This window comes from Telopea speciosissima, chromosome 6, assembly GCF_018873765.1.
Source record: "Telopea speciosissima isolate NSW1024214 ecotype Mountain lineage chromosome 6, Tspe_v1, whole genome shotgun sequence".
NCBI lineage: Eukaryota > Viridiplantae > Streptophyta > Magnoliopsida > Proteales > Proteaceae > Telopea > Telopea speciosissima.
In genome coordinates this window covers 58,533,898-58,556,343 of record NC_057921.1, presented here as the reverse complement: position 1 = coordinate 58,556,343, position 22,446 = coordinate 58,533,898, and the positions used below count along the sequence as shown (strand labels likewise).

General features: G+C 37.8%; 2 protein-coding genes across 3 annotated transcripts; one reads left to right on the top strand and one right to left on the bottom strand.

Moving 5' to 3' along the window:
* Positions 1–849: 849 nt before the first annotated feature.
* Positions 850–14,788, bottom strand: LOC122664195 (putative glycerol-3-phosphate transporter 1). Of its 2 annotated transcripts, none has more exons than XM_043859911.1 (3): positions 14,784–14,788; positions 2,018–3,051; positions 850–1,557 (listed from the first exon to the last, which is right to left on the bottom strand). In XM_043859911.1, the coding sequence occupies exons 2-3, from the start codon at positions 3,027–3,029 to the stop codon at positions 1,001–1,003; spliced, it is 1,569 nt and encodes a 522-aa protein (XP_043715846.1). In that variant the 5' UTR covers positions 3,030–3,051; positions 14,784–14,788; the 3' UTR covers positions 850–1,000. The 2 variants fall into 2 exon arrangements, with proteins under 2 accessions (XP_043715846.1, XP_043715845.1); XM_043859910.1 differs by lacking the exon at positions 14,784–14,788 and adding an exon at positions 3,092–3,110.
* LOC122664197 (serrate RNA effector molecule homolog) lies at positions 11,065–22,310 on the top strand. Its single transcript, XM_043859912.1, has 6 exons — positions 11,065–11,426; positions 18,420–18,527; positions 18,686–18,787; positions 18,881–18,941; positions 21,139–21,263; positions 22,067–22,310. Exons 1-6 carry the CDS (start codon positions 11,073–11,075, stop codon positions 22,151–22,153), a joined length of 837 nt encoding a protein of 278 aa, XP_043715847.1. The 5' UTR covers positions 11,065–11,072; the 3' UTR covers positions 22,154–22,310.
* Positions 22,311–22,446: the final 136 nt, after the last annotated feature.

Sequence of the window (22,446 nt, the reverse complement as noted above, 5' to 3'; positions counted from 1 at the left end):
TCATGTCTGGTCATGTAGCCCTTACACTAGCATGCAGGCCAATGAGAGTGTGCACAGTGATTTCAACATAGATGTGAATCTGATTTCATGAGAGGTGGGACTGTAATTTTGGATGCTCATGAGTCCGGCGTACATAACCAGGTAGCATTCTTTTTCCCATTTTATAATTACAAAAATTTCTTTTTGAAATTTGAAAAACTTTCACTTCCCTTCCCTTTTGTTCCCTTTGCAACCAAAGGTATAGTATATCTAGCCAGCATACATGCTTGTTGTGGCCCTTCAAACATACATTAATGGGGACCCAGATGGTGAAGTAGGGGTACGTTCGTTGCCAAATTTATGGTATATGTTGCTCGTTAGAAAAAAAGTTTGAATTTTTTTTGTTTTTTGGGCCCCCGGGGGGTTGGGTGTGGAGGTGTTTGCTACTTTGTTGCATGATACTGTTCTCATGTTTCCTTAATCTGGACTTTTCGTATTTCGTCTCTGGAAACACCATTTTTCCCTGACATGCCTGAGAACCCACTCATTGGATCAATGCTACTCTTGCAACCATGCCTAATATAGACCACAACAATGCTCTAGTTTACCTGCCTCTCAGATCCAGGTTTTCCTTAGCCTAACTAAAGAGGAGATGAGACAGATTCTTGCTAAATTTGCCATTTCTTTGGATGCCAATGCCAAACCTGGTTAATAAACTTACAGAGGTAATGTGTATGTGTATATATAAGGACCCGACCCTCCTCCAAATGCAATCTTGATCATGGAGAACAAACACAAGGAGAGGTTATCCTCGAGTAAGCGAGATCCCACTCGCTGGATCCATACTACTCTCTTGTCTTTCAATCTTGTCTTTCAAAGGCAAGGAGAGGTTCTGCAACATGTCATTGTCATTCCACCCCTTCATCCATATCATCATCAGGGGCAATCAACCAGATCTACACATTCTGGATGATAACATCAGGAACAACACACGACACCCTCTTCAACCCTTAATAAGAAATCACACTGTAGCTTCAGGCCTCGACTGGGTGCTACCTTGTGACCCTGAAAACTGAATCTTTGCAGCCACCTCGGCCACCACTAGTCTTGTTAGAAGAAGCCCTGCCACCAGAGCGGCCGTCATCAGCATTGTAAATACTGCATTCCAGCTCTTGGCAGCAATGTAACCTGTAAACAATGGTCCAATGGCAGCTCCCACAGAACCTGTTCCATCTATGATTGCTGTAACTGTTGCCAATGCTCGTGAGTTTCCATTCAATGAGCTGTGTGTACCCAAGTCGGCGGATACTGCTGTTGTAATAAGAGCATAGGGGCCATTGACAAGCATGCCAGTGATGAACATGAGGGAAATGTTCATAGACAAGGAGACATATCCGTAGCTCCGGTAAAAGTAAAGTACTGGGATTGCACAGTATGTGAAGCTTGCTGCTGTAATGGCTCTAGCATTCAGGCGATCTGAAATGTACCCGGCAAGAATTCCACCAACTATCCCTCCAACATCAAACATTGTAGATAGGCTACCTGCCGTCTCATCGGACAAATACTTACCGTCGATTGCTGCAGGATGAGAACAGAACAAAATCAATAAGGGAACCCAGTTTTCTCATCTTAGATGAGACTCTAAACAAAACATGTTATATTTATTTGGGGAGGAGAGTACGATTACATGCTTTTTTCATAAAAATAGTGTAGATCAAAATCAATATATTCTTTCGACAATCTTGGAACATTATCTATTAACCTAAACAAATAGGTAACAGTATTCCACATATTGTATTCAGCATCCATGGAGGACACTTACCACCTAAGCTTTATGACAGGGAATGGCTCTTTTATTTTTCGTTCTAGCTAATCTGTGTCATGTTAGTGTCCAAATGACATGAGATCAATGTTAGGATTACCTTTTTGATGAATCTCAATATCTATGTATATTTCTTGAGACCCATAACAGACAATGAATAACCTTAATCTCAATTCATTTCCTGTGAAGTAGGAGTAAAGAGAAAGAAATTGGTACCTGTGTCGGTAATGTAGAATGGAAGCCAATAGAGAAATGTATAAGCCACCAGCTTGGAGAAGAAGAGGCAAAGAGCAAAAGGGGCAACCCCAGGAATTTTCCATGCTTCAATGAACCCAACAGGTTTGTCTTTAACCACCTCCGACTCTGATCCTAATAAAGGTTCTGTTACTCCCTCAGCATTTTTCTTAGGTGGTTGCATTTCATCATCATCATCTTTGTCAGCTCCCACAGAAGCTGGAGTAACTGGCAACAACAGAAACACCACCACCCCAACAAAAGAAATAAGGAGACCAGGAACGACAAAGGACCAACCCCAACCATACTTCAGTAAAGCTGAAGCAATCAAAGATCCTGTAATGTTTCCAACAGAAGTGTGGGCATTCCAAATACCCATAATCAGCCCACGCTTCTTTTTCCCAAACCAATTCCCAACTACTGCAACCACTGAAGGCCATCCAGTTGCCTGGAAAAGACCTGCAATCATCTGAACTATCAAGAAGTAGTAGAAATTATGGATATTAAACCAATACCCTAACCCAAAGAGAGAAGTAAATAGACCAGTCCCAACCATTCCCACTGTCAAGAAGATCCTCAAATCCAACCGATCCCCCAAGTGTCCAGCAAAATACATTCCCAAGGAATAAACTGCAAGGAAAGCTACATCCAGTTCCCCTAGCATAGCAGAGCCATCTGATCCATCAAAAGGCGCCCAACCACTGTTGAGGACAGTCGAGACTGATTTGTTCTCGGTCGATCTTTGGAAGTGGTTCCTTGGCCATGGAGAGAAGTTCAAGTTCACTTGGGATGCTTTAGGGTCAAGGGTACTCTTGACTATGCTTGTGGTCTTTCGAGTGGCATGATAGCTAGCGTAAGCTAAAAATGTGACAATTAGGACAATGGTCTGGTAGGCTCTGAATGATATAGCAGAGTTCTTTATGTACTCTAAGAACCGAATTCCAGGAGGTTTGGTACAAGTTTCTTCAGGTATTGTTTCCCCTAATGAACCCATCTCCGAATTCTTTCTGTGGAAACTGAACAGAGGAAGATACTCCCAAAAAGAAAAAAAAACAAGTAATCGTCTTCCTCCTATAGAACCAAGTGCTTCACCTGAAACCCAGAAACAGTAAAGCATGAATATTGGATTGTAATTAAGCAATTCCTTACTGATATGTATCGAATTAAAGGAAAATCCAAAAGGTTTCAGATTGTGTTCTTGTACTCAACCCATAATGAAGAGAATTTCATTGGAACATGATCTAAACAACTACATGGTTTAATAAGGAAATACAGACTGATCGATTAGTCAATACCTTAATTTCCTCTGTATTTAAGATCGATATGAACAACTTCGAAGCTCGTTAATCGAAAGAACAACCTCACAATCTTCACCAAAGTTGAATGCCACCAAGTCTTGGTGCTTTTACAGCCACTAACTAGCTCGGGCTAATAAACACCTGTAAAAACTGGTGGAAAAAAAAAAGAGGCAACTTTAAGCAATTTTTCCTTCATCAAACACATAAGTGACTTAAATGCAACTTCCGATGATTGACTAAGATCCTACCCCAGATGAACACAAAGCAGAGAATGATTTGTAGATTAAACCCAGAAGAACCATGGATTGATTCAAGAGATACAGGAAATTTTACAAAAAAGAAGAACGACAATTCAAACAGAGTTTCCTCTTCTATAGTCATCGTTTAAAGACTCCAAGGAGCAACAGGAAGGATCCACCGACAATAAACTGAAGCAGAGTTCAAGCAACAAATAAGTTTTGACCAAAAAACTATTGAAAAATCACATTTATCAAATTTACGTTTACGATACTCATAAATCATAGTTCCATCAACAAGAAGAAATCGAAAAAGAACATGAAAGTCATGATTTACAGAAATCCATTTGAGAAAAAACAACAATTTTCAAGCAGAAACGAAAATCAAACTCTGAGAAAGCAACACACCTTGCTCAGCTTAGCTCTCAAATTTGCTAGATTCTTTCACTCTTTCTCTACTGTTAGCTCTCTTTTCTTCTCTGTGGAGTAAGTGAGTTCGTTAACGAACGATTCCTTTCAGCTTCCGCGTCCCGCGTGATCCATGGCCGCATGGCAACGCAAAGAATTCTTTAAATCTTAAAGGCTGAGAAAAAGGCGAAAAAGCTATCCACATTTCGAAAACTTTAAATGACTAAGACACCCTTTCCACATTACTTAGCCGACTATATAACTATATTTACTATATTGCTATGGAAGTGCAAAAGTTGACGAAAATAACCCTCATTGCTGAGGTACACGCGGCAAACCGTGTTGAGGAGTAAATACCTAAATAGAGAGGAAAGGCTTTTTCAACTGTGGAACCCACATATACTTTAACCTTTTATGGGGTTCATGGAATTTAGTTTGTCCGTAGATGTGCATCAAGATGTGTGTGGTATAGTTTAACCCTCGGATGTTCCTTAGGTGTGTCTAGGATGCTGGACTCCCTGAAAACGATCTTGATCCGAGTCCATGTGGCCAAAGGTGTGGGCCCTTCAAACAAACCTATGACGTTACACGGTTAGGGTTTCACAAAGAGAAATGATACAAACCATGAATCACGTGAAGGGCCAAATGTCCAACAAAGCACAGCCAAGAGCATACAACACACGTAAGACTTTAATTAAAGTGGGAGATGCTGGTCACTTTTCTATATTTACATATTTGTGGTTGATGTACACTAACATTTCCCAATCACAATAACAAACAACAGAGAATAGTAGAGAATAGTCCCATCTTTTAACATTTGCACATTAATGCTCTCATGTAGATGGAACGGTCGCATTCCAAATGGAGAACACCAAACAAGACTTACCTCATTAGAGTAGTCCCATCTTTGTCATTTGCACATTAATGCTCACCTGTAGATGGAATGGATCGCATTCCATATATCAAACTCACTAACTCACAAGTGGAGAAGACCAAACAAGACTTACCTCTTCCCATGTCTCTTTGTCATTTATTTTTTTTTTCTCTTCCTGAATGATTGAGAGTCCGATACATGATAAATTATGAGAAAATCGTTTGAGGTGATATGTTCATGTTTAACAAGAGTCTTTAGATGATATAATACGGAGAAGTAATTTGATTAGATTGAATGATCTAAAAGAACTAGAGATAGACTTAAAATAACAATAAAAGAAGTGGTGAGAACAGATATATTCAATTTACAAACCCATTTCATGGAGTACCTTCAAAAGACATTTTATCCTCTTTAAATAAAAGATGTTCCTAGTAGGACTGTAAACGGATTGGATTCAGCTCGGATAGTGCTATATCCGCATCCGCATCCGATTAATTATCGGATGGATTCAAATATTGCTAAACAGATATAGATTGAATATTTTATCCGTTTATATTTAAATATAGTTTTTCGGATAGCTATAGCCTATCCGTAACCGCATCCGTTTAGCTTTCGAAAAGATTCGAATAGTATTAAATGGATACGGACATGGATACAGAAACGAATTTTAACTATTCATTTACACCCCTAGTTCCTAACCTTTTAAATGTGATACTAAAGTGATTTTCTCTGATTTAAAAGTCTCTATCCGCTACATCTTTGTTTCTCACATATGAGTGTTTATTGGTTCTATTGATTTACCTTCTTCCTCGGTTTTTTGTGTGAGTTTGAACATAATCCTGTAAAACCCGAAGGATTTTGCAGGGAGAGACTATAACACTACTGTGGAAAGCCATAAGGTTATTATATCTTGGAGACCAATCCGCATTCACCTGGCTGCATTTCTTCCTTGGTTGGTTACATTTACAACAATTATTATTGTTGTTGATGTGATTGATCCATGTCTCTCAACCTTTTGATTAAGGGAGGGAGACATTCTCACAAATTATCCCACCATTCAACCCGATGATATGGGGTCCCACTTGCTAGCATTTTCGTTATCTCCCCCCCACTACCCATTATAAAAGTTAAGGCCGACAAAAATTAATTTAGGTAGATGTTGTCAATAGTTGTTTAACTAATACACTAATAATGATTAATAATGACTAAGTTAGTAATAAAGGGTAATCCGGTCAAGAAAAAAATGGCCTTTACGTAAATATTTGTGATTAACAAGGAGGTTTCCGTCAACCCAATATTTTTGCACATCATTTAAGAAATAGGTTTTTTTTTCTCCGTCAACCCAATATAGTTGCGCTGGATGCGCTAGTGAGACGGAACCACGGAAGAAAGAATATTCCAATATTCGCAGCCCAAAAGGGATATGTACGATCCTTGCAGGGAATATCCGAAAGGATAATTCCCGTCTTGTGGCAACCAATTATTAGCTCTGACCATTTGACTGCTGCCAACTTATTGCCACGTGTATAAACGGGTGACGTGGAATGGTGGAATAATATAAAAATAAAATAAAGATTTTTGATAAATACATATCATTCTATCTACGTTTCATTATTTGTCACATGACACGGTATTTCAATTGCTTGCTTTATTTATTTTAAGGGTTGGTATTGTCGCACTAGGGGGGCAAGGTAGTCATTTTATTCAAACACATGGACCTACCAATAAGGAGGCAGTGTCATCATTTCATCCACCCCATGTGTTTGGACACAGCCTACACCCCTGACACAGAGAACATTTAACCTTAAGTTTATTTTGATGACATAAATGTGAGATTTGGTATTACATGAACTAACTTATGTATTATCAAAGTTGCTTTCTTCTCAGATTGCCAGGTTTTGATTCACCCCTCCGTAATAAGTTCCTCTTAACACCACTTGAGGCTTGTACTATTATAAAGGATAATAGACGGCTCCTTTGATCTCTTGACAATTTTACTCTCTATTTTATAATAGAGTTGAGAATGTCAATAAATAAAAATCCTCTACACTGTTTAATCTTGCGGTGCTTTTGCAATTGGGTTTGAGAGCTCAGATCGTGAAGATGCTTCATCCAATGATGCGAGCTCAAATAGATTCAGTTATTGTTATTTTTCTTTCTACTCGAGTTTGCACTATTGGATGAGACATTTTTCACTTGTCGAGCTCGCAAACCTAAACTGCCAAGGCATCGCAAGATTCAGCACTCTAGAGGATTTTTATCCTATGCCAATTCCCATGTTATTTCTAAATAAACTTTATTCTACCTTTGTATGCTGCCTCTGGACATAAGGGGCATGTGAAATAATCATCGCACCTTTGAAAAATTCCATCTTCTTATAGCGATACGATGATCATTTCAAATGCCCCTACGTTTGAACGCAAGGACAGCGTACCACGCACACGTCTAGATAGACATGGGTTCAAAAACTACATGATGAAGGCTTGGGTATGGGATGTCACAAATATCCTCGACATGCGGAAACTTCGTGGTACCTTTCCTTACGGTGTCCTATGCGCTTAAATTTATTGGGACCTTTTATATAAATGAATGAGAACCACCCCCCAAAAGTCGTATGTCTTGACCCTTCGATGGATGCGTGTCCGTGTCGCAACGACACCTCGACATGCGGAAATTTCTTGGCCATCTACCCTTCATCTTTGGCATCTACCTTTCTTTGTAGATTCCGTTTAATAAACTACTAAAAGTCTAAAACCATGGAAGCATTATCCACTCCCAATGGTCTCGAATTCCTTAGATATTAAAAAGTTACTTTAAACTGTTTCAACGGTCAGTCGATTGGAATTTTTATTCGCTGTCGTAACTGCAGCACTGCTGTGCTCATCGTGCGATACTACATGTGTCATGTGTATCATGTAAGACTTGTTGTGCACACATGGCGCTTATAGCACCACACAATGAGTACAGCAACGGATTAAAGTCCCATTCTAAACATCTCTCTCTCACCTTTGTTAGCTGTGGATAAAAATGGTATTTAATTATGATGTTTGGTAGTTGACTAGTTGTATTGATCAGGTTGAGATTGTGCTCCCAAATCCCAATGGTAGAACACATGGTTGGAGGTACAATGTCTTGTATTCCATTGTTTAGATTAGTGGGTCAATTTCGTAAATGACATTTAAGAGGCTATCAGGGTCAAAGACTTGGAGGAAAACTTTTTTAGGGGGTAATGTAGGGGTGGTACATGGAATTTTTAGGGGTTGCGTGTAGACTTGTCAGGATCTTAGGGGAGCATGAGGAATATTGGGTGCATTTTAGGGGTACGTGTATTTAACCCTAAATAAAAACCGTTTACAAATCAGGGGACCAAAACTATTTAATAAATGATTTCGACCTCATGAATTGAAACCATTTAAGAAACCTTATTATAAAGCTTGAATCGAACAAACTGTTTAACACCCTCAAATTTTACATGACGCTTATCTTTGATGGACTACTATTATTAGCTATTTGAAAAGATTCTTGAGTGATCCATGAAAGCAAGGCCAATCCAAACCCGTAAACGGGGTGGAGATAACCCAAAGGTATATAAAGACATTCAAAAAACCTAGACTTAATTGATGTTGGACTATTCATAACATCTCCTCACATGTAGCCGAAATTTGTCCGCATACGCATAGATAAACAAGTTAAGAAGGACAAAAAGATGCTTTGATACCATGTTGAAGTATCCAAACTAAAAGAAGTTGCCTTTTTAGACCCACACATTTAAGGAATATGGCTCATGTAGTCAATCAGGCTTCTCTTCGTGTAATACATATTCCTATCGGCTCATTTGTTGATTGGTTTAATAGATTTAACAATATCATCTAGTTACATGTTTAATCTCTGAGTTTGTGCAAGCATTTTTCGTATGGCCTACTTTGCCACATTGAAAACATACATTTTGTAATGCCTCATATCTGCAACGGACACGTCGATGAAGGTTATCCTCCGTTAGGGGAACTACCGATGCAAGAGATTGGTTCAAATTCTTAGACAAGCTTTTCTCTTTCGCAAGTCATATTTTATGCATGTTAAGTTTGATGAATCCACACGTTTGAAAGAGTTAGTAGAAAATTTCTCTCCCCTTTATTTTTTAACAATAGGCCAAAAATATGGAAAGATAAGCAATTTTTATACATACATTGTATAATATGCTGCTAATATAAAACATATATATGGTTACGTAAAACCATATCAAACTATCAATAAGATATACCATATTGATAGAATATTGTTTGTTTATGATTCCAATTTTGAATTCTTGATCAAATCCCTTTTGTTTTTTTAAATGGTTATATTTGGGGAGTAGGGAAGGAGAGAGGTCAATTAGTCAAGTTGGGATTTGCGCCCATTACATTAGCCACAACCAGCCAAGGCCCTTATCAATTGGCCTTTTGGCACCTTTTGTAATTCTTGACCAATCTCTGATTATCAAAATTAAAATTATAACCAAGCCTCCCTTTTTATATTAGGAATTTGTTTTACTCAAATTGCCAACCTTATGTGTTTTTCATGTTTATCAAAATTATCAATGTGGCATCAAAATAATACATCTTGGGCTCATTCGTCAAGTCTACTCATATAATTAAGATAAGCCCACCTTTCAAAATTTCATTTGAATAAATTATAAAATGGAGGAAGGTTCCCCACAGGATCGTTATCTCATCCAATTCCCTACCTGGCCTAGGTCCCCAGTTCCTCTAACAAGGGGGCTGAAATGACCACCCTACTGCCCAAGCACTCTGCTCTGGTGGGATCCACCCCCCCTCCTATTAGAGGATCGGAACTGGGGAACTGGAAGAGATAAAGATAAAAAAAAATAGTGGGAAGGTTTTTTTCATATAAAATGTGGGAAAAAGGTTTTCTAAGCCGTCAAGGTAGAGTATGATAGCCCCTCTGTATGTATCTTTCTCCTTCTCATATGAAATGGTCTCATTGCCCTCTAATGTACAATACCATTTTACCACACTTCATTGGTGCGCTCCTCTATGTCGCTTGATCAGAGTACCCTCTCCCAAAATAAATAAAATGAAGGACTGAGTCTCTGTTCACCCACAGTGAAAAAGTTTCCTTCGACATTATGGAAGTTGGATGGGACATTAGAAGAGACGAAATTTTGCTGTTGTTCTTGCTACAAAGCTGGCAGCCACGGAAATTGGATCTTAAAGAGTATTTTAGAAAATTAAAACCTAGGAGGGTATTTAATATTTATGAACCTAGAGGGGAAGCGAATTATTCCATTTCCATGGCTGCCAACGTTGTAGCAGCAAAATTTTTTCCCACTAGAAGTAGGGTGGACTTCTTACAATAGGGGGTGGGGATGGGGGGGGGGGGTGGAGGAGAAAGATGGAATCCACAAACTACAACCAATGAGGATTTATAATATCTTCCATATGGGGCTTACATGAAGATCATATAGTCAGAATAAGAGAGAGAAATATTAGTATGGATTCCACTTTTATTATGTTAAAAATGTATAAAGGATTAAGGGTAATGTAACAATCTTACTTCATATGATAAACAAACGTAGCCTTATCCCAACTTAATGGGATCAACTATATGATTCCAAACAAAACAAAGTAGGATAAACGATTAAAATAAATGAAAATACGCACAACCAAGCAAATCAGGAGAATCTCAACTAGATGGTGTCTGCTACATGAATCCTTGCCCTCTAATAGACTCTAGTCAAGGACATGAATGATTTTCCTCAGTACTTCTCCTATGATCATTTATTCCTTGATATAAAATTAACAATAATTTATGTGCTTGCCTTTCCTTTCCTTCTTTATCAAAATTTTTATTTTCTTTGAACATTCAAAACCTTGCTAAGGAAGAGATGCCACTAAATGCAAAAACAAAAAGCTTAAAATTCTTGCTTGTCTTGTTTAACTTGTGAGAGCAAAGCCGTAACTTGGAATTACGGGTTTGTTTTGGTAGGGTTACTACTACTGACTTCTGAGCAGTCACTCACTAGGTTCGTGGCGGGAGAAAAGAACGGCCTCCTCTGCTACTCTCCCCTCTTCCTTCTTGTAATCGGCCAGTGAGCACTACATCTCTCCATCCGATATGAATCTCCATGAATAATGCTGCCTTGAGCCCTTGACTGCCAGGTCTTCTCTGACCAATTGTGAAAGCTTCTTTATTCGATAAATTAATCAAACCCAGTTGCCGAAATGGTCAGGGCAGGTCTCGACGATAAGTCCAGCTCTGATGAGCTCAAAAATCACGGCAGAGACGAGGATGACGGAGTTCCTGAATACGAGAGGCAGAGACTATTGAGGATTAAAGAAAACAGAGAGCGATTGGAAGCCCTGGGTTTGCCCATTCTCACTTCTAACTTGCTGAGTTCCGTTAAGAAGCAGTCCAAGCGGAAGGGGAAAGGAAAGAAGTCTGAAGACGACGAGTACCAACCGTCATCGGATGAAGATAATGGAGCGAGTACTTCGAGCGAAGAGGGCAATGAAGAGGAAGATGTCAAGGTTGGAGATGATGTTCCTTCTGGGTCTTCCCGAGCTTCCACTCGTAAGGTAGTCATAGAATAAAAATTTCTGAGATTTATGTGATGTGCATCTTTCCTTTGTCTATTCCATATGACCGCATTACAGATGTTTTTGTAATGATTTGGGTTCACTAGCGTAAACCTTCTTGATGTTATCTCCAAAAATATATGCGCTGTTCCCATTTTGGTGGTTAGGGCATTGGAAGAACTGTGATGCTGAAGTTTTATTCCTTGTATATTTGATTTGAATTGCATTTCGGATTTGTGTATCCTCATCTGGATCACTGTGTGAGCTAGACTTTAATGGGTGTCATTATAAATGCATCTGAAGGCTCAAAGTCATAGGTAGAGCTTATGGATGCCACTTCCAATTTCACCATTTATGTTCCTCACTTGAAAATGTAAGCATATGGAAGGCTTCTCCCTAAAACATGAATGCTGCATGGCATATAGACTCTTTTTCTCTTTGTGACTTGTTTTCTGAACTCAATGCTTAATTGGATTTAGAAGCCTGGGATTATTTGGATCTCAATGTTTGACAAGTCAATATGACTTTTTCTTTAGGTATGCCTAGCAGATCAAACTAGTGACACTGAAAGAAATATAAGCATTGGTTGTATTAAACAAATAATTTTTACATCAATAACCCTTGGGAAGAAGACAAGGGGAAGGTCGAAGATGTGGGTTAAAGTGTTGGGAAAAGACCCGAGTATTTATGAGTTGATAGCAGATATGGCCTTTAAGAGTGAATGGGTGTACAAGATTGTGCAGTGGACCTGATGTAGTTGAAGCTAGGCCTTAGTGAGTTGACTCGAAACTAACACTTACAAGTATGGCACCAAAATTTGTGCCATACTTCTGCATTGTATAGGATGGCTTGAAACCCATTTACAATTTTTATTTTACTTAACTTGGGAAAAATAAACTGGCATGTTCTCCATTGAAAATGTAAGGTGTGGATATTCTAGCCATGGTCTGAAGTAAAAGAAGCTTTAAGGAGGATGAAAATCGGCAAGGCACAAGGCCCAAATGAGATCCCAATAGAAGTGTGGAAGAGCTTAGGAATCGGTGGTTTATCTTGGCTAACCAAGCTATTTAATAAGATTATGAGTACAAGGACAATGCTAGATGAATGGAGGAGAAGCATCGTGGTTTCGATTTGCAAAAATAAAGGTGATATTCAGAGCTGCAATAATTATAGAGGCATAAAACTAATGAGTCATACTATGAAATTATGGGAGAAGGTTTCAAATTGAAACCCACTAGAGAGAAGAAACTACTGTTTCGGAGAACCAATTTGGTTTTATGCCAGGAAGATCCACAATGGAAGCTATTTACCTAATTAGGAGACTTATGGGAAGATTTAGAGATTACAAGAAGGATCTCTGTATGGTCTTTATTGACCTAGAAAAAGCCTATGACAGAGTCCCTAGAGAGTTAATCTAGCAAGTACTATAGAAGAGAAGTGTTTCAAGTAAATATGTTGACATAATTAAAGATATGTATGATGGTGTGGTGACAAGTGTTAGAACTGTGGGGGGCCAAGGTAGTGCATTCCCAATTGCAATTGGGTTTCATCAAGGATCAACTTTAAGCTCTTAATTGTTCACGTTTATCATGGATGATTTAATTTAAAACATTCAAGATGCGGTTCCTTGGTTTATGCTTTTTGCTGATGATATTGTTTTGGTGGATGAGACAAATGCAGGGATTAACGCCAAGTTAGAGTTATGGAGATCAACCTTGGAATCAAAAGGTTTTAAGCTAAGTAGAACGAGGATGGAGCATATGGTGTGTAACTTTGGTTAATTATGATGGATAATGAGGTAGTGAAATTTGATGAGAGGGAGATTCCGCAAAGTGACTATTTTAGGTATCTTGGTTCAATCATAAATAAAGAAGGTGATATAGAGGACGATGTTTCACAAAGTATTAAAATGGGATGGATGAAGTGGAGAGCATAGTCCGAAATCTCGCGAGATCTCGTCGAGATTCTCGGTTTTTCAATTTCCCGAGTCGAGATGGCCTACGAAACTTAAAATGTCAATATCTCTCTGAGATCCAAGATTTCGGTGAGATCTCTCCGAGATCTCGGTTTGACATAGGAAAATGCCCATGTAGGTCCTTTATATGAGTGCCAGATCTCGAGATTTTGCTGGAAATTCTTGGTATACAGACACCTATCTATGCCAGGAACCAAGACAGAGAAGACAGACACTTATTTATGCCTAATATCATTCAAGTAAATGCTTTTGTATTTGTATTTCATTTACTTAAGATATTATTCATAAATAAGCAAATACCCCCATTTGAATCCAATAAAAATAGTTAAAAAATCAAATTCCAAAAGGAAAAAAAGTCAACCCCCCAGTTCAAGAACAAAAACTGGATTTTTGGCGATAGGTGCAATTTTCAACTTTCTAATGCTGGGGTTTTTCTCAAATCTAAAAATTCCATAAATCTTATTATGGTAAAACATTGCTAAAAACCAAAAGTGCGGTAAAATATTCATTTGTTTTGATGTCCAAAAAATTATTTTCATTTAGAGCGATTTTGACAGCATTCGCGCACACCGAATTAAGTTTGACTAGTACATAACTCTTTCAATATAAATCAGATTTTAGCAATCTTGGACTTGTTGGAAAGCTATGTTTTGAAAGCTTTCCAACAAGTCCAAGATTGCTTAAATCTGATTTATATTGAAGGAGTTATTTAGGCATAAATAAGACTATTTGTCCTGTGTCTGTCCTGGTTTCTAGAATAAGTAAGTGTCTGTCCTGCTTTCCCACTAACTGAAACTCCTATTTGGACTTTGTTTTTGCAAAATCTAATAATGTCATTGTGTTTAAATGGCCTAAAATAGGCTGTATACCGATTTTCAGACCCAAAAGAGGTCTAAAACCCACCGAGATGAGCTTCTGAGTAAAAAAAAAAAAAATGCACAAACTCGCCGAGATCTCAGCGAGATCTCGGCCCAACTCGGTTTTTTGTTGGGCCGAGATGGCTCCGAGACCCGAGTTTTCGAACCTTGGTGGAGAGGTTGTCCGGAGTTTTGTATGATTGGCATATTCCTTTAAAAAGGAAAATTTATAGGATAGTCATATGACCAGCTATGATGTATGTTGCGGATTGTAAGAAGTATCCTATAAATAAACTCAGTGTAGCGGAGAATGGAGATGGATGAGTGGCAAAACTAGGAAGGATAAAGTAAGGAATGATGATATTAGAGCTGGTTTGGGAGTAGCTCTGATACATGATAAGTTATGAGAAATCGTTTGAGGTGGCATGGCCATGTTCAACGGAGGCCTTTGGATGCTCTAGTATGGAGGAGTGATTTAATTTAGATTGAAGGACCTAAAAGAGCCAGGGGCAGACCTAAAATGACCTTAGGAGAAGTGGTGAGAAAAGACAGGCATAGTCGAGGCCTTGTATCAAGTATGACCTCGAATAGAGCTGATTGGAGGGCAAGGGTCCATGTAGCTGATCCCAATTAGTTGGTATAAGGCTGAGTTGTTGTTGTTGTGTATACACAAAAGAAAAATATACCTTTTATTTTCCTCCATCCTTTAACAGAGTACTCCCATGCAAAGTGCTAATATGAGTACTTTCTTTGTATCTCATTGTAAGTTGATCAATTTGATTTATGGTGGGAAATACAGTAAGGTAGAGATTAAAGAAGAATCAAGAAGATCTTACTTGTAGCAATTTTAAGATTGATGTAGTGGGTGTTGTTGGGTCGTCGTGAATTGATTATTCAACAGTTGGTGGAGCATTGTAGTAAATTAGTAACACAGGGATAATGATAAATTAGTGACACTGGGAAGGTGGGACTTGGATGAAGGCACTAGTGTGATTCGGAATAAGATGGCAAGTTATATTAAGAATGTAACTAAATATATTCTAGGCAAATCTAAATGAAAGTGACACTCATCTAGGGGAACTTGGTGATGGGATGATGAAGTTCAAGCAACCATTAAGGCATTTTAAACTGGACAAAGTACTAAGGATAAGGAGGATTTAAAAATGTATAAATTTGCTGGAAATGAAGCTAAGAAGATAGTAGGGAAAGCATGGATTAAGAAATATGAGGATCTCTATAACTATTTAGGCACAAAGGAAGGGGGGGGGGGGAGAAATATCTATAAACTAGCTAAAATGAGGGAAAGGAAGAGTAGAGATTTTAATCATATTAGATGCATTAAATTGAAGATGATAATGTATTAATAAGTGATGAGGAAATTAAAGAGGGATGGACAAACTTTTTTTTACAACTTATTAAATGAAAACAATACATGAATTGTTTTTTAGAAGGTTGTAATAACTATCAAGAAACCACAAATCTTAGATATAGATGGAAAATTAGGGTGTCTAAAGTAAAGAAGCATTAAAGAATATGGAAATAGGTAAAGCAATAGGTCTAGACGGTATCCCTGTAGAGCTGTGGAAGAGCTTAGGAATTTGTGGAATACCTTGGCTACCTAAGTTGTTTAATAAGATTATGAGCAAAAGAAAGATACCAGATGAATGTAGGAGAAGCATTGTGGTTCTGATTTAAAAAATAAGGCAATATTCAAAGTTGTAATAACTCTAGAGGAATAAAACTTATGAACCGTACTATGAAATTATGGGGGAGAGTAATTGAAACCAGACTGAGATAAGAAACTAATATTTCGGTAACCAATTTGGTTTTCTGCCAGGAAGATTAACCACAAAAGCAATTTATTTGCTTAGGAGACTAATAAAAAAAACTTAGAGAACGTAAGAAGGGCTGTGGTATTTATTGACTTAAAAAAAAATTATGATAAAGTCCCTATAGAGTTAATTTGGCAAGTGAGAAGAAAAGTGTTTCGAGTAAATATGTTGACATAGGTAAAGATATGTAAAATGGTGTAGTGATTGGTGTAAGAACTGTGGGGGGACAAGGTAGTGAATTTTCAATTATGATTGGATTACATCAAGGTTCAGCTTTAAGCCCATATTTATTTGCGCTAATAATAGATGAGCTGACTAGACACAATCAAGATCAGATCCCTTGGTGTATGCTTTCTGTCGATGATATTGTTTTGGTGGATGAAATAAAAGCATGAAAAAATGCAACGTTGGAATTATGGAGATCAACTACAGAATCAAAAGATTTTAAGATGAGTAGAACAGAAACAGAATATATGGTGTGTAACTTTAGTAACAATGAGATTGAAAGTAGGGTTCAATCATAAATAAAGGGGAAATAGAGGATGATGTTGCACAAAGAATTAGAATAGGGTGGATGAAATGGAGGACCAATGTAGAATTGGTTTGGTTTGGGTTGATTCGGTTCATATGGCTCAAACAAACTCTTGCAGTTCAAGAAATGGTTCAGATCTGGTTTTTCTAGATACTAGAGTTTGTGAAGCTGTTTGGAGAAGTTTTCTATGGCCTGAGGTTAATGGTTTCCTTATTTTAGGAACCTTATCTCGTGGGGCCAGTTTGTACAGCTTGCAGCTTCAAGATCTTCTCCATATCATGAGTTATCTTAAGGAGTTTCTTTCCTTTTATTTTGTAGTTAACTATAGTCTAGTTGTTGGTTTCTATTTCAGTTTTGGACTGTCTTTTTTTAGCAGGAGGTTACCTTGCCTATTAGGTTGTTATTAGGTGGTTGAGTGAAGATAGAATACCTTCCAAAGCAGGAATTAAGGGTCAGTTTTTGAGTCAATAAAAGAGTGGTAGTTTTATTTTCTGTTTTCTTTTATTTTACAACAACAACAACTCAGCCTTATCCCAACTAAATGGGGTTGGCTATTCTGTTTTCTTATCTTTTACAGCTTATAAATACATTGTAAAGGTTCACAAGCCGACACAACCTGATTGAATGGATTGAATTAGTTTATTTTGTTAGTTAGGTTGTTGCCTTCCATATTCTCTCTCTTGTCTCTCCTGTCTCTTCCCCCCATGTTTTCCCGCTCTTCCCTCTTCTCTCTTTCCCCCTCAGTTCTGATTTTTCTGATCCTTCTTCCCTGTGACTTCTCTGTTATTACCAGATCTGAAATTATTCTATCAGATCTTTCCCATATCATCCATCAAATTAGAATCTTTCCCCTTCTATCTTTGAAGCAAGCCCATCACTAACAGATCATCTCTCCGATATCCATAAGGTGTGTCCAGAGTGTTGTGTGGCCGACGTATTCCTTTAAAACTTGAAGGAAAATTTTATAGGACAGTTGTACGGTCAGCAGTGATGTATGGAGCTAAATGTTAGGCAGTGAAAAATAACATATAAAAAACTTAGGGTAGCTGAAATGAGGATGTTGAGATGGATGAGTGGAAAAATTAGAAAAGATAAAATAAGGAATGAACAAATTAAAGCTAATTTAGGAATAGCTCTGATACATGATAAGTTGCGAGAAAGTTGTTTAAGGTGCCATGGACATGTGCAATGGAGGCCTTTGAATGCTCTAGTACGAGGGGTGATTTGATTCAGATCGAAGGAGCTAAAAGAGAAGTGGTGAGAAAAGACATGCACAGCTTAGTAACAAGTATGGCTTTGATTAGATCTGATTAGAGAAAAAGGATCCGTATAGCCGACCCCATTTAGTTGGATAAGGCGGAGTTGAGTTGAGTTTGAGCATTGTAGTATTGGGCCAACTTTTGCATGTACATTCTGAACCTTACAAAAGAAATTGCCTGAGAGTCAGGTGTGATTTTGCATTAACATGGAAAAAATATTAGAATAATATAACGTATTAAATCATCAAAACTGGACAAAACTCAAACCCATTAACCTCAAGTGTATTTCTCTATTAACTTTGGTCCTTCAACACCTGGACTTAGAAAAATATTCTTTTGATTGTTAGACCTTAGAGGAGTACCTATCTGGAAGTTTCCTGAGGATGTCTTATTTTCTTAGTTCTTTAATCACGTGTACATGCAGTACACAGTTATACAATGAATGTGTTAGGTATGGGTGCAAAATTGCCCAACATTACCTTGCATGTGTTTAATTGGATTTATCTAATGAAGTTTGTGAATTTTCTTCTTTCTCTAGGGAAATAGTAAAAATTCTTCTAAGACTGGAAAAGCTAAGAAAAAAGACACTTTTCAAAAGCATGCGAGTATTACAAATTTCATTGACGATGATGCAGCTCTACAGAAGGTCAATATCATCCAACACTAGAACAGATATGTTTTTCATTTTCTTTTTTCTGAGTTTAAGCTGACTGGGTAAGCTTGGTTCAATCCACGAGTTCTGACTTCTGACTTACTTACTGATTGAGAAAAAAAAATTCACTGCTGGGGTAACCTTCAATGCAGGCAATTGCACTTTCACTTGAAGGCTTAACAGAAGTCTCAGATATGGAGAGGAGAGAGAGCCAGATTCAGGAGGATGCTGGAAAGAAGAAAAGAAGAAAAATGGTTTGTCTTTTCCATGGTTTTATTTTATTAGGAGATGCAAGTTGCCTTATGATGTTTATTGGTCTCTCATTTTCTTCTCCCTTCTTTCTCCAGCATACTGCCCGAGTGCAAATGACTGAGGATGAAGTGATATTAAATTTCTACCAATTTGATGGTAAAATCATTTTCTTTTTCCTGTTGTTGTTCCTGTTGCCTATTATAATGCCTCAGTAGGGGTTGAACTTCAGTTGGGTTGGTATGAGCCCTTGCTCTGCCTATCATAGTTCGAGAACTCGCGAGATCTCGTCGAGTTTCTCGGTTTTTAAAAAAACGAAGACGATACTGCCTGCGAGTCTCAAAAGTGCAATATCTCGCCGAGATCTCTGAGATCTCGGTTCAGGTCTCGGTTTCGACCCATTTTTTAACCCACCTACCACTTAAATACCTCACCTAACTCGACAAAACTCGACATATTGGAAATGACCCATCTACTATGTATTTACCTCACTTGACGGAAAAAAAAAATACACCAACTCGGCGAGATCTCGACTCGACTCGGTTTTTCCAAGAGCTGAGTTGGTACCGAGACCCGAGTTTTAGTACCTTGCTGCCTATCTGGCTAGGCTTAACGCTAACCTGGCCGACAACCCCCTTTTTTTCTATTTTGGGCTAGTTGGGCCAGGTTGTCATATTCAAAATGTATCTTAACCTATTATGTATACGCAGTAGATACCTTCCATGCATTATTTTTGCTTATCTAGTATGTGTAATACACATATACATGCATGATTCTGTTCAGGAAAGGCTGGGTTGAATTCCAGCATCAACCCCAACCTACCTTATCTCTATCTTGGGTTGACATTTCCAAACCCAACCCAGCCAGGGCAAAAGATCAGGTTGGGTCCAACCGTGCCTAGATTGGCCCAGCCCCAGTCGAACACTTGTTTTTCAGATGGGTGTATATATCAAAAAAGTTTGTTAACAAGCTATTTTCTTATGATCCATTCCTTATGCAGACCATCAGGATAGTCTATAATGGCAATAGGCATACACTAGGCATATGTGGGAATGGCCTTCGCCTTCTAGTGAACATCTCCTCGACGTTATTACCTGATTTTTTAATCCTTTCAATCTACTATCTGGACATTTTCTTTTCCCTAATTTCATTGCCATACTTTATCACCAATCACCATGGACCTTAATGGGTTTCTAGAAGCCTAAGAACTTAGGTTAGAAACTCAATCAAATTCTGGAACTGCAGTGACGAAGGAATAATCAGATTCAAGAGAACTAATTTTTAACAATCAACAATTCAGAATGAAGTGAAATTCTGGTTGAAGGTCTGACTTATGTTAAGAATAACTCCACATAGAAGAGCCTGATCCAACGGTTGGATCTTATGAAACAGTCCTGTTTCAGAATTAGCAACTTAAGATCCTAAAAACTAGGAATTCAAGTAACTTAGATCTAATTCAGGACATTTACTGTAGCAGGTTCAGGTCCACGTCCCTGCTTGTGTAGCATGCCCCTTTTATCTGTCAGTCATGTCACTCCCCTAAATTTTTAACCCATCGTATATCCATGGATTTTTTGCTTGCTTATGTTGTCCATTTCGTATTTCATAATTATGCATCTGTCTCAAATCCATCAATGTTTTAGATTCTGGATTCTGGCATGCATTTTTTTTTTTTTCTTCTTCTTTTTCTTCATTCTTGTAATTCAATCTAGAGGACTATTAATCTCCTTACAGAACAGGAATAATCTGGATTGAGTTACTAGACTCTACAGCTCTGTTTAGTTGCAATTCCGCTCTGAGAGAGTGATCCTGAGGTAGAACCATGGAAGTGTTTTTCCCTGATCCCGCTCCGTGAGAGTGATCTTTGGGACTAGAGTGGCATTTGGTAAGAGTGCATGTTATTTGGATTGATAATGGATGCAATTCCATGTTATTAAAATTTATTATTTTTATTTTTCTTTAGAGAGAAAGACAATAAATTCTCTCTACCATCTCAGGCAAGGTGCCAAGCAAATGAGGTTTGCAATCTTGTGGTTTATGCTGCCCATCCAGACTTGATGTAATTGAACAGATATATACTACCAATTCTACAGAAAATAAATTTAAACAGATATATTATAAAAAGTTGTGAGAGTAAGGTTCCCTCTCACTTCATTCTCATAGCTTTCGTTCACACAAATTTATATAGCTTTCGGTTCTTTATTTCCATTTAAAATTACTTTGTAGTGTACCAGCTACCTAAGGAAGAGACTTTGTAAATTTATCTGGGACTACTTTATCTTGAAATTGATCCCAATGTTCCAATCATTTTCTTGTATTTTTTAGAATCTGATGAAGTGAATCACTCGCATTATAGAAGCAGGTAAAGATAGAATAACTGTGAGGGATTTGCAAAGAGTAGCAATTGCTCATGATTTTACTTGGACGGACAAGGAGATGATGGACATGATCAATTCCTTTGATAGCGATGGTGATGGAAAGGTCAGTATGTTCTCTCTTCCTTTTTGTTAATTTTGTGTTTGTAACAACCTTCACTGGGAAGGAGAAGATTAAAAACACAACTTCAATGGGATGAATAAGTATCCTTTGTTTCTTCATAATTGCTTTTCTTTTGTTCGATTCTCTTGCCGCTGGCAAGGTCACACTGACTGGAGTTCCTAGAGTGACTTGATATTTCCCAAACATTAATTTGTGATTTTATTGGTCATGTAAGCTAAGCACATGTTTTGGCACCAAATCTCGAAATATTTTATGTTAAAGAAGTTTGACATGCTGACACATCTATGGAGCTGACCAAGTGCATTGACCCATGAAGTATACTTGATTCATTGTTTTGGTTACTACAGATGCCAATAAATTATGTTTTAAGTTTTGCAATTTTTAGATTGTTTTTAACTAATTACACCAAATTTTCGAATGATGAAAAATGAATTTTAGTGACATGGACGTTACTAAAGACTTTTTAATTCCCCCTTGTCTTATTCCCAAAAGTTTTTAAGTTAGTCATCAACAAAATGACATTTCATTATGTTATCATCACTAGGTGTCATTGTCATGCACATTTTTCAAGTACACGTGAAATTTACCCTCATTGGAAAAGTTGTGTTGTACTAAAAGGGCAAAAAAGTAAGATTACAAATTATGTGACACCTTGTGGGGTGTTAATTAGAAAATCCCATTAAAGATGGATATCATGTTCAAATATGGTTTGTCTTTGATCTATCTTCTTATCAGATATGTTTCCTCCTCAAGTAAAGGTTCCATTTGTCCACTGCTATTTGCAGCTCAGTCTGGAGGATTTCAGGAGGATTGTTTTAAGATGCAACATGATACAAGGCTGCAAAAATGCTCCGATGGGTTCAAAGTCATGACAAGCTACTTGGACCATGTTGAAAGGTGCAATCAAAAGCATGCTTGTCTCATATAAGACTTTTCAGAAATTTCCTTCAGTGGATGGTTTGATACAGCTGATCAATGTGCCAAGATGGTAAAGGTAAATAGTTAAGAGTATGTGAATCTGAGAGAGAGAATCACAAAGTATACAAGCCTGAATTTTACAAATTTAAATTTTTTGTAACTTTGAAGGGGAAGTATTGTTTCTCTTGCAGGTTTCTGTCTAGTTGTGACCAAGGTTGGTGGCATTTAAGTCACCAAAACACAATTT